Source organism: Ascaphus truei, chromosome 6, assembly GCF_040206685.1.
Source record: "Ascaphus truei isolate aAscTru1 chromosome 6, aAscTru1.hap1, whole genome shotgun sequence".
NCBI classification, from domain to species: domain Eukaryota; kingdom Metazoa; phylum Chordata; class Amphibia; order Anura; family Ascaphidae; genus Ascaphus; species Ascaphus truei.
In genome coordinates, this window is record NC_134488.1 from 26,829,693 (window position 1) to 26,842,393 (window position 12,701).

At 45.4% G+C, this 12,701-nt stretch overlaps 1 protein-coding gene across 6 annotated transcripts in view; it reads right to left on the reverse strand.

Annotated features, from left to right (window-relative positions):
* Positions 1 to 1,566: 1,566 nt before the first annotated feature.
* The window catches only part of SRRM1 (serine and arginine repetitive matrix 1), a 32,067-nt gene continuing 20,932 nt past the window's right edge, over positions 1,567 to 12,701 (reverse strand). For 3 of the 6 annotated variants that reach the window (XM_075603724.1, XM_075603729.1, XM_075603728.1), the window contains 8 exons: positions 11,946 to 12,032; positions 10,631 to 10,772; positions 10,429 to 10,470; positions 7,231 to 7,335; positions 5,489 to 5,971; positions 4,637 to 4,829; positions 2,887 to 3,072; positions 1,567 to 2,514 (listed from right to left, as the gene is read on the reverse strand). In XM_075603724.1, coding sequence (XP_075459839.1) covers positions 2,410 to 2,514; positions 2,887 to 3,072; positions 4,637 to 4,829; positions 5,489 to 5,971; positions 7,231 to 7,335; positions 10,429 to 10,470; positions 10,631 to 10,772; positions 11,946 to 12,032 — 1,343 coding nt within the window. In that variant the 3' untranslated portion in view covers positions 1,567 to 2,409. The remainder of the gene's footprint in view (positions 2,515 to 2,886; positions 3,073 to 4,636; positions 4,830 to 5,488; positions 5,972 to 7,230; positions 7,336 to 10,428; positions 10,471 to 10,630; positions 10,773 to 11,945; positions 12,033 to 12,701) is intronic. The other 3 variants (XM_075603725.1, XM_075603727.1, XM_075603726.1) reach the window with 3 other exon arrangements.

A 12,701-nucleotide genomic window follows, 5' to 3' on the forward strand; every position in this document is an offset into this window, starting at 1 on the left:
ACAGGTCAGGTTTAAGTATATCCCAGCTTCAGCACAGGCAGAGAATGAGCCAAATGTGCTGAAGCTGGGATATACTCAAAATCTGGGGGGGGCGGGGGTTGTCTCGACAGACGGGAGGAGTTGAGCACCCCCAATATAGATTACTGATCTCAGATTCAGATAGCCGTTTATGGCAGCAAACGCAGGCCCATGGTGCAATAACTCATATTGGAAACGTGAATCCTGGTGCCAATTATTAATGAGACCAAAACTTGTCCTAAATAGAATTACACTGAAGTCAATAACATTATTATTTTTTTCTGTAAACTAGGATTGCATCCAGTCCAAAAAAAACTTGCCCCAGATTTTTGGATGTGTCCACATACATCAATACAGAACAGTCCTGATCCAGCGAGTTTGAGATCCATTGCAGTCTATCAGTACCTTGTGACCTATTTTCTTCGGCAGGTTTTTAGGTTGACGACACTAGTTCAGATGTTGGCTTTAGAAGTCTAAAATGTTTCGAAATCTTTTAAAATGTAGCATCTCCCGTACTTTTGCATTCGTGTTTGTATAGTAACATAAGCCAGCACCAGTGAAACCGATAAATTCCATAAAGACGGAATTCACGCAGAACAGTCACAGGATGACAAGTAGAATCGTAAAATTATGGCAAAGCACCTGCCGACCTCCCCCCCCCCCCCCCCCTAAAAAAACAATTAGAACTGGGGGATCCCGCCTCAGCCCAGCCCTGATGATGCCATATGGTCAAATTGGCACTTCATATCTCCTGCTTTCTGTAAGCCTAAAGAGCGAGTCAGACTTGGTTCAGGTAAATAACACCGTACGAAAAACACAGGACTGCTCCTTTAAGGATTATTGAATCTCAGGCGGAAAGAAAATGACTGATAGAAGTTAAAACTTTGAGCCACTCTATAGGGCTGAAACCTTATATGGCCAGTTGAATGGAGCGAACCCTACCTACACACAGAATCTTCCCTTTATCGTCATCTTGATCACATGCTTCAATGCCATTGTCCAGTCCTTACACCAAACACAAAACGTGACTCTACATGGGTCTGTGTCTGCAGTGGAGAACTTTGCCCCCTTAATGCACCATAACCCAGCTGGTCTGCAACAGTTGCAGTGAGCGGGGACTATAGGAGAGACGCCTGCTTTACAGTAAAAAAAGATAAAAGTGCAGGGAAACTACATCTAGAACGGACTCTTGCAGGACAATACCTCAAAATGTGCAATTTTCAATCGTCTCCAGAACATGAGTGCATAAAAATGAAGCAATTCTTTAAATTTAGAAATTTACTGTTGTTTAATCCACAAGCTTCAATAGCTTTGTCTTAATAATAATAAAAAATAAAAAATTAAAAAAAAAAAAATACACATGACAATCCAAAAGCCCAGGTCATTCCTTTAACAGTATGACAAGATTTAGTAACAGGGCAACTGTCATTCACTAGAAACAGAAAGGTATGCAACTTTAGGAACTGTAACGACTGTATGTAACCACCCACTAAAAAAAAAATTCCCCCCAAAAACCTTTATTTAAAAATAAAAAGCAAAATTCCAGTGTTCCGAGTCAGCTTGTTTTAGAAATACAAATTTATGGCGTCCTGGGGCACAAAAAAAAGGTCTTTCATTGTATTAACTTTATCCAGAGGTAACCTGGCTTTAATCACTTTGTACGGACGTGGTTAGGATCGCCGTATACATAGTTATGGTACACTTGATGGCGATTTTACCCATGAGGGGATACACATGTAATTAACACCAACAGGGGCGGCCAACTCCAGTCCCACCAACAGGTCGGGTTTTCAGGATATTCCTGCTTCAAGCACAGGTAGCTCAGTCTTTGACTGAGCCACCTGTGCTGAAGCAGGAATATCCTGAAAACCTGACCTGTTTGTGGGCACCCGTGTTGTACAGCCTCCATTTGAATGACGTGCAGCTTCGGGCTTTGCGTTAAAGGAAACCAAGCAAAGTTTAGGCATTATCTTCATACAAGATAGCTAAGAACGGTCTCCACACCATGGTACCGATGAGCAAATCTGAGAAATCCGCGGCATGTGTTCCATACAAAAGAACTGGATTTTTGGTTTTTAACCCCTACAGCGCTTTGCAATGTGTTGCCGCCACCTCCGGCATTAAGGCGTTAACTCCCCCACGACCAAACCGACTGCGTAGGAAAGAATGTCACAGCGAAAACCTTGTTTGTTTTTTTATAATAAACCCATTTCTTTCTTATGTGTATTTTTTTTTCTTCCTCTTTACATGGCAAAACCTTAACCTAGTTATTACAACAATGGTTATATTCTAAACGTTCCAAACACGTGTAGCCATCTGAAATGGAGTAGAAACCAAAAATGAAAAGAATTTACACTGTAGCAAAGGGGGTGGGAGGGGGGAGAAACACAATTAGGACTGGGGGGACACCTGCGCTTTTCTCATGGAGCGCAGGGCCTTCTCTCGCAAATGCTTCTCCAAATCGTCGAGGTTGTCATCGCCTTCGCTTTCAGACTCCTAAAAGGGAAAATGTAGCGTTTGTTTTGGATATGACACGCTCAGCATGTGTTGTTCAACATCGCCCAAATTTTTATTACACTGCAGCAGAAGACATGAAAAAAAAAAGGACACAGAACAGTGATTGGCTACCGTCACTAATCAAAAAGGACCAGGAAATGCAACCCTCACATCTCACCCCATACCATGAATCTTTACAGTGCACTTTTGGACAGAAGGACTGGCACGCTAGTGGCCCTTACGGTGTTCAGAGAATGTCGCGGCTCATTCCTAAGGGAGATGTCATGTCTAGGGCGCTGTGAACGCTATCTGAACGGAAGAGGAGGACACACCGCTCCACTCTGGCAGCTCAGGGCCATGCGCCTCCCTCACCTTCTTTGCTTCGGTCTCGGCGTCCTGCTCTCCGGTCTCGGACGTGGAAGCGGGCGCGGTGGCCGACTTATCTTTCTTATGCTTTTTGTGTTTCTTGTGCTTCTTGTCTTTCTTATGCTTCTTGTCCTTCTTTTTCTTCTTCTTCTTGCCGCCACCTTCCTGGTCAGAAGTCTGCACAAGAGATAACTAGTTTAAAAGCTGCCATTCCCGCTGCTCAAATGTTTATTTATTTATTTCTTACCTAAACCCAGTGGTCCCCTGGAGCGGCTTCGTGAACACACACCAGGACAAGCCCACTAAACACAAACCTCAAGTGGTCTGGGCTCACTCCGGAGCCCAAGAGTAGGAAACTGCAACATCATTGCTCGACAATGTTGCGGATTTCTATTAGTAACGCCAGAGACATGTTTGTGTGTTTGTGTTTTCAATGAAAACTACAAAAACATTCTAAATCATTTAATTTCCGGTACCCCCGGACGCGCACTCTCACTGATGTGCAGTGCATGAAGTTGCATAGAGGCCCCTCAAGTTATAAAGATGACGTAATTATATATACTAAATTGACTTTGTTCTTTCGTGGCACCGATGCTCTACTCTGGTGCTCAACGGGCAGCCCCGCAGGCCAGAAAGGGCCTCGAGACGGTCACTGGTAATTGAAGGGCAGTTTTTCACACTAAATGGCATTTGTAGAATAGGTAGTGCAGCTCCAAAGTGCGGGGAAACTGTTCCAGGCGAGGAGAATCCTGCGTGTGCAGCCAACACAACGTAGACAAAGTCCTCACAGTGCAGGTCTCCTTTAGGACAGATATACAAAGTACATCTCTACTCACACGTTCACAATGCAATTCTTCATTTAATGTGACCGCAAAGAACAGAGGAGGAACAATGTTCTTCCCCTCCTCTGTTCTTGGCTGTCACGTTAAATGGAGAGTTGCATTACAAACAGGCGAGCAGAGATCTACTTTGTACCTCTGTCCGTGAGGAGACCTGCACTTTGAAGCATTTATCTGTAGAATAGGGCAATACAAATGTAAGTGGATACGGTACAGATGTAAGAAATACTTACAGAATGCTTCAATATACTTTTGAATGCATCACATAGAATTACAATACGCTTGTGGCCCCTTCTGCTTCTAAATCCCTATTCTACTCCGTGAAATAAAACAGATAAACCATTTGCTGCAGGGCAGGAACCCACCAGACCGACCTTAAAAACAGATCGATTACAGAAAATGGAGACACCGAAGCCTGCGCCTTACTTCAGAACTGCCGGTATTTAGCTTTGTCGCTCTCTTACAGTAGTTAATATTGTGACAGTGCCCTGGGGACATGATCGGGGGGGAAAGCTTGGTAGCTGTGCACTTGGCTCTTGAAAGGGAGCTTAATGTGATACCTTTTTAGAGCAGATTACCAACCGTATTCTCAATTTGTTTCCTAGCTATTTAATTCATTTTAATTTAAAAGGGCCCAAAGCCTGCAGTAGTGTTTTCACATGGTAACTCGGTTTATGCTAACTTGCTCCACCCGAGAGCTCAGAGCTGGTTTTCCACGCAGGCTTTTAGGCCTCAGCACCTAGAAGGTTGAGAAAGGGGGGGGAGAAATATGGCAGCCACATGTGAATTCCTGTGAAGAAGACATTGCCGTTATTGAACTACTTGCCAGCAGGCCTTATAGACTCCCTGGCATGGGGCTCGGATGAGCCGAGAAGTGAAGCAGTGTGGATTGCCACGCTAGGACTGAACTGACATACCTGAGCAGGGGATGGACTTGGGGTATCGCTCTTTGCCTTTTTGGAAGCTGGTTCTGGAGACCAGTTGCCGGATTGAGAACGGGATCGGGGGGGTGATGGAGGCGGCAGCGGTTTTTTAGGTGCTGGCTCAGGGGATCCTGATGCGGATCTGGATGAAGACGCTCTTTTAGCAGGAGGTGGACTCAGAGACTCCCTAAAAAGGAACAAGGAGGACAAGGGATATTATCATCATGCAGACTAAACCAAACCATTACACATGCAACCAAGCAATGACATCCAGCAGCCAGGTCTACTGTTGGATTTACTCTTACAGTGATTTTACCGACAGACCAAGAAACAGGAACCCCATGGGTTCCCACAAGCACCTCTACAATGACACACACAGATGAAGCAGACTTCATTGTGCCCTCCGATAGAACGTGTGATGTTCTGCACCATCACTGCCAGAGAGTGCTATTGAAACACTGATTCTCAGATAGAACAGGATATATTGTGTTATCTCTACGTTCAATGAGGCTTTGCTACAGCTCATGTTGGGGCCTTAAAAGCAGACTACATGAACAGCGTCGGCTTTTCGTTTTAATTCAAGCATTACATGCGTATTTAGTATGTTATGGTCTTCATGGTTTTCCTGCATAGAACCGCTGATCACACTAAAAAAAAGGGGCAATCCCTTCTAGGAGCCAATACCAGCGACGTGTTTAAAAGGTTATATTGTTTCGTGGCCGGTCACCCGGGATTCTACCGTTGACCAATACCACCCACTGTAAAACAAAATCTCATTCCTACAGCTTTTTGGGGGCTATGGACACGGCAACATAGGAAAATCGGGGAAAAAAAATGGAGTTTTACTTTTTGACTTTCTTCGGTTCGGGGGTCCTGGAAACCCTTCTGATGGGTCGAGTGCTTGGAGAGGGAGATTTCTGCCTTCTGGGAGGGGATGGCGAGGGTGCTCTTCTCTGTACGGGAGGGCTCTCTGAGCCACGGGCAGGCCGCGGCCGCGGGGAGGGCGACTGCCGTTTGTTCAGTGGTGGTGGCGGCGGGGAGCGGGCCTCGCGGACCGGCCTGCTGGGGGGCGAGCCCTTTCTGTGCTTGGAAGGCAGGGACGGGGAACGTCTCTTGACTCCTGGGGAGCCCTTTTGTTTAGCAGGCGGGGAGCGGGACACTCTGCGTTTCGGCGGTGGGGATGGGGAGGCTCGCCGCTTAGGAGGCGGCGGCGGCAGTGGCGAAGAGGTTCTCCTTTTGGGTGGAGGGGAAGGAGAGTATCTCCTCTGTATAGGTGGAGAGTATCGTCTTGGAGTAGGAGAATGTCTACGTGGGGGAGGGGAGGGAGATCTGCAAGACAAATCAAAGTGGGCAATTTATAAACATTTAGTCAACATATCACATCCCAACTCCGGCGGATATTAGCAACTGATTATTCTTGCTGGCGATACATTGTAACAAACTGTTTGCCTTTTTTTATGCTGCAACTAGATTGTGAACATTTGCGTGAAAAGGGCGTTTAAAAAAAGGAAAATAGACTATTTATAAAAAAAAAACACACGAGGGAAGGAACGGGTAATAACCGCTTCAGCTCCGTAGCCATCAAAATTAGATTGCAAGCTCGAGTCAGAATGAAACGTCTACGTACAACATTGCCTTGTGCCAGCCCAATTCCACGTATGTAATGGGCAAAAATAAACTGAGCACAGAGTATATAAGCTTCCCATGATACAATATCAAGCAAAATACAGCAAACTATATGAACAGACTGTAGGTAATTGAGAAAGAAAAAAAAACATCTATAATTAGACCATGGAAAAGGCAACAAGAAACAAAATATAGCTTCCAGACTGCCAGTATGATGTATCCGTACATTCCCTAAGGCTGCGATTATACGCAAAAACGCCTGTGGTGTCGCCCATTGCGTCACCGCGCGGCACAAAAATAACTTGTACACGTACCTGAAAACGGCATATACCAAATGCAACTGTCTACCCGCTTGCTACTGCAAAGTGGGAGACAGTAGGAGCGTTTGCAACATTTGTTTTTGGGTTGCGACTGCCGCGCCACGGGCCGTCCAAACAAAAAACAGATTTCCGCCTGCAGCCACGCGCGCAGTAGCATGTCAACGTGTCGCTCGCCGACATCAGATGCGCGCGCCCTGCAGTTCGGCTGTGTAATCGCAGCCTAAACCAGGGGTGGCCAACTCCGTTCCTCAAGGGCCACCAACATGTCAGGTTTTGAGGATATCCCTGCTTCAGCACAGGTGGATTGAGCCACCTATGCTGAAGCAGGGATATTCTTAAAACCTGACTTGTTGGAGGCCCTTGAGGAATGGAGTTGACCACCCCTAACCTAAACCTTCATAAGTGATGTGTGGTGGCCATTACAAGTGAAATGCTGCGTCCCTCGCTTCATCTAGGCGTGATCTCATTCGAAGTGGAGCCGTAGATGTGGCTAGAATGGGTTTCCTCTCCCACTCCGGACATAAGCAGTAATGGGGTTACAGAGCTGCTATGTCCAGGCCCTGGGCTTTCCAGCACCGTAAAAAGTTGGCTTTTGCCCATTCAATGCTAATGTACAGTATCCTTGATTAACAAAAGTGGTACCTGCGCCTCTGCAGAGAGGGTGATCGACGCCTTCTGGGGGGAGGGCCAGGGGAAGGACTGCGCCGCCTTCTGGCCATTGGTGGCGATGGGCTTCTCCTTCTCCGACTAAAAGAAGAAGGACAGAGCAATGTTACAAACAAACCTTATGATTAATCTAAGACAGGTTCAATTATCCAGAATCACAAGCAGTCAAGATTTTCAGGGCAATACATACTTAAGCAACCTGGCTTGGGGTTACTTTAGCTGGAATTATCACTATCGGCTGTCAAACACCAACATAGGCACTTACCAACCACCATGGCCAGACACTAGTACCCACTGCACTTACTCCTTCCCCACTTCAAATGTAAGCGCTTCCGGGTAGGGATTTACGTGCTTGTATGTGTGATACACTTATTGCATTATATGTCCCTGCATTCTATTGTCTATTTTGCAAAATGCTGCATACATTGATGACCCTATACAAATATACATACAAAACCTGGTCTGTTAGTGGACTTGAGGATGGAACTTTGACAACCCAGAAGCTCCACAAAGATGTGCCTACTTTATTATGGGCATTTAAACAACCAGGATGTAACGTGGCACCTTTTTGTTTAAGGGCCATAGGAGCTAGGGGGTTCCCGGAGTTGACAAATACAGTCCAGCTCCATAGACCCCTTGCTTTCTAATAGATCATATGTCTCTCTCACCACCATCTTCAGCCCTTAACTGCTGGATGAAGCCTCCCCAATTATATTCCAGGTACTGCGTTTGCACCCTCTTCTCGATGTCCCTCCAACACATCTTCTGATTTTATCTTCCCATCTTACTTTTGGTCGTCTTGGTCTTTTAATCGCTTTTGGAATCCAGTCAAGTACCATCTTTGTCCAACGATGGTCATTTCTTCTTGCGCTATGTCCGGCACACTGCCATATTAAAGATCTTCATCCTTTAGATTTCAAACTTGTTGCCTTTCGAACTCATTCATTCTTTCCTGTCTCTTCGGGTAATACCCAGCATGCATCTCTCCATACTGCTTTACATTGTCTGATGCTTCTGAATTATCTGCGCATTTAAGGTCCAAGTTTCACATCCATACGTGACCACGGGCAGGATACACTGGGCGATAACGCTCGAGGCGCAGTGGAAGCTTCCCTTGGAATAGTCTTGTTCCTTCCAAATGGGAGTCCATCCCATCTTCATTCTATCTATTTAATTCAAAAGGTTCCACTCCATTGTTATTTGTCGGCCAAGGTAGACATCGCTTTGGACTTCATGTAGTTCTATTCCATTTACTTCGATCTTTGCAGAGTTGGGCTAAGTCCATAGTGACTTTAGCCTGTGCGGAGGCGCGCTGAGGGAAAGCGGGTGCTTTCCCTAGCCTTAGTTCGCGTGCCGTCCGGGGGTGTGCCAGTGACGTCACGGAGCTGGTTCGCCCTCATTGGGCGAACTGCTCACGTGACCGCCCCTGCGCTCCCGTGAGCGCCGAAACAAACTGACTTGTCGGCTACGCTTCCGCAGGCGCCCCTGCTAAAGCCGCTCTCATTGCGGCTGCAGGGGCTCACTGCCGAGCGTGAGCGCGGGTCAGCGCTTCATGCCCGCGGCCTTACTAAAAACATCACTTCGGTCTTGCCGAGATTCACATGGAGGTGCACTTTCTTACTTGCTTCGGCGAGTTTTCCAATTTTTTTGTGGGAGGTCATCGGGACTTAAACAAAAATAACAATGTCATCTGCACAGCGTGGGCGACAAGTATTCAGCGTTGATTTGGATTTATTTTTCTTCGCAATTCAATGTCTTGAGCAAGTCAAGTGTTGCTGTGAAAAACTTTGGTGATAGGGTGTCGCCCTCTTGCACTACCTTGCTTGTATACACCCCCCCACCCCCCTATAAATATGGGACCAGGTGGGGTTGCTCCTGTACGGGCCATGTACTGAACTTTAAGGTGCTTAGCAACTGCCCATTTGAACCAAAAAAATGTGCTGTTACTTTGCTTGATTAAGTCATAATTGTAATAAAAACAAGGTGCACTGAAAAAGGATATACCCCACATTAACACCTCTACCTACATAAAATGCAACAGAGATATCACATTGACAACGCGTTTCCAATTTTGCAGCTATGAGATCAAAGATTAAGGGTGAAGAAAAGACCAGATGTTATGGGAAGTCCCACACAGAGCGGAATATAAAGATAGGTTTTTTTTTATAGACATCCTGTAATTTGCTTCCTTGAAATTTTTTTTTTTTTTACCTTTAAAGTAAAATAAAGGAATTATTTTTGTGGACTTAAAGTAAATGCTTTACTTCGCTTCCCATGTACATAAACTCACGGGAATGAAGATAACTTGTGTGAACAAGAGCTTGCACAGGCAAAGTCTCCCTCTGCTCATCTTTATTGGCCTCTACAGGGTAAGCTAGAGGTGAAGTTAACCCTTTGACATAAGCACGCGCACTCCCTCACACCCCCCCCCCCATTCAGAAGACGCCCACATTGAAACAATGCTCTTATACTTAAAGAACCCGGAACAGCAAAATCTTTGCGTCAACTCTGATCACATTTGTTTTAGGAAGACAGACGTTGTTTCTAAGATACGGATTGCACCTTTAACTCACATTTATCAGCGAACTACGTGAAAATGTCTATTCGCTATGTTAGAAGACCAATACTGAGGCTACTAGCCAATCTTACTTGAAAGAAGATGCAGTCAGTGAAGTACACTTTGATAAAGGGATCCGTCCCGAAACGCGTCAGTGTGTTCTGACCCCCCCCCCACGTTCACTTAATAAAAGCTTTTTAACGTTTTTGCTGATGCTAGACCCCGTTTTTCACTGCCGCTGTGCTCCGCTCCTGTACTTCACTGACTGCATCGTTTTGCTATCTCCAGCGTGAGGCACGCTCATCAAGGGGTTGGGACTGCTGTAATATTGAGTACTCTGCCTGTTATGCCTTCATATCTCATTCAGTTCATCTCAGTGTTATAGTTGATTGACCCGTCATGGTATATATGTTAGGTCTGTCAGCTGTTCACAGGGACAGATACATGACTTTATGCTAACACACAGGCACTAAGCTATTGAGTCTCACACAGCATTTATTTGTTGCATTACCCCCAACATACAGTGAACATCATTATATATACCTAATCTGCTTCATCTGAGCACTGATTTTTGGGACTTGAACCCATAAAATTACTTGAAAGAAGCCTAAACCAACCTTTTTGGTAGCGGTGACGGCCACCTTTTCCCAGTCTGCATCCTGAGAGCAGGGAGGAAACAAACAGTTTTCATTTGATCAAAACGTACTGATCCGCACACATGACGCTATATTCACCGGCCAAAGCATATGCAAACACATGGATCAACAGGTCTGGAACACGCCATGATTGTTTAATGCCAGGACCCAATTGAACAGTTACCGTGGGGAAGGGTCTTTCAGTCGTTTCCGTGAAGGTGACGGGCTCCGAGACGCTGAATGCCGACGGCGCCTCCCGAGTTCACCGTTCTTCACAGCGCCTCTTTTTGGCCTTTGGTCCTCAGAAGAGGACGATGATCCGGAGTCTGGAAGCAAACCAAAAGCAGGTTCATACCCCAACAGTGCTTAACCTGGAACGCTATTAGCAAGGACAAGAAGTTTGCAATACAACTTGTACACAAATCAGGCCTATCTGAACCTTCACTGCAAGAGGAGCCAGCTACTCATTGAGCAGTGGCAGTGAATAGGTTAAAATATCCTTATGCTTAAAAGTAAAGCAGCGTTAGGCTATTGACCTGGGCTGAATGTGTCAACTTGCACAGTGCAAAATCTTACAGCATCGTATTTTTTCACTAAAAATAAATAAATACTAAAAGCAAAATAGAAACGCACATTTTTACACATCTAAATTCCGCATGAGACGGTATCGGAGACCCGCTAGATTACACAGTCACACAGTAGCGAGTGCACAATGCCGATGGGAGCAGACACAGCCTCGCGCTTCCGTACTTTTTGGACATGTCCATTGATTATACCTTTTTGGGTCAAAGTTAAAGAACAGATCAAACAAGTGTTGGGGATTGAGGTACCAAGTGACTGCGTGATGATAATAATACTTGGTAAACATGTCCCAGGTGGTCTCCGTAAAACAATCTAACTGACCACCTGCTGACCGCTGCACGTTGAGCTGCTGCACGTCAGTGGGAGCAGATCACACCAGCACCAGCCCAGGGTTTAACAGACAGTGAGATGCGTAACAGAGATGGAGAAGCCGACAGCAATTTTAAATAACGGACTACATTAAAAAAAACACACAAATGTGGCTTCCATGGATAGCGACCTTTCCGGAAGACTATCCTTCAATACAGCAATAAGCCGACTAGGGAATAGTTGAGAACTGGTTAGTGTGGAGGGGGGGGGGGGGTTTAAAGAATTATATCAAAATAGTCCGATACAGGGGCCATGTTGTGGAGGTCCAGAGCTATTCTAAAACTTGTATATGGTTCCGATATTCGCAGTACGATTATATAATGTGTATGTTGAACACTTTTCTCATCACCGTCCTCGCCCCCTTTGAAGTTATGTATCCTTGCCTGCATGTTATTTTGCACACAAAAACAATTGGGGGAAAAAAAAAATGAAATGCTAAACTGTTGGTTTCCCTACTCAATTACCCCAAATTACATGTGTTACAGCCATTGGATCAAGCATCTGATTGGTGGGGCTGCTACCTGTAAGAGGAATAGTAAGTGGTCTACCTGAAGAAGACTGCCGGTTCTGTCTCCTGTACTGACGCCTCTGCTGCACAGAATCTCCTGGGCCCAGTTTGCTCCCTTTTTCATCATCTACAAGAAGAGGAAACAGAACAGATATTAACGCTGAGATAGAGGCAGCCAGCCTCAGAACATTACAAACCCGGTGCACATAAAAGGCCCCATAATAAATAAGAAGGAGAGAGGTCACTTAAGATTTTAGGCATATTTTTTACTTGCGTACAATAGTCACTAGTTGGTATTCGTTGTAGAACAATAGCTAGACCTTCGTAAGCACTGCACAAGCCTCACACTGTCAGCAAAGCCAAAGAAAGACTGGCAAGGAGTGTTTTCTTTAACAGGGAACAAATGATAACCTATTTACTGATGTGCACAACAACTAAAACGTGCAATGTTTCTGACCGGTTAATTTAAAAGGTTACAAGTTAGACTACTTGTATAAACTGATAAGAGCGATAGGGGAGCCCCTGCTGCAGCCACAATAGAGTTAGGCTGTGAACGGTGCTATGGGTGTAAATACAATGGTAGAAGAGAGAACCCAATGTAGCACTCAGGTTCACCCTCTGGTGATGAGTGAATGAATTAAAACAAACTTTATTAATAGCAACATATATATAAAAAATAATGGGTGATGATGCTGGAGGTCCTATATATACCTGCTCGCCTACAGGGTACCCCCAGTTACACTTACTATTTCGCCTTGAGAAAGCCTCCCGCGAAACGCGCGTGTCGGCTCCTTTC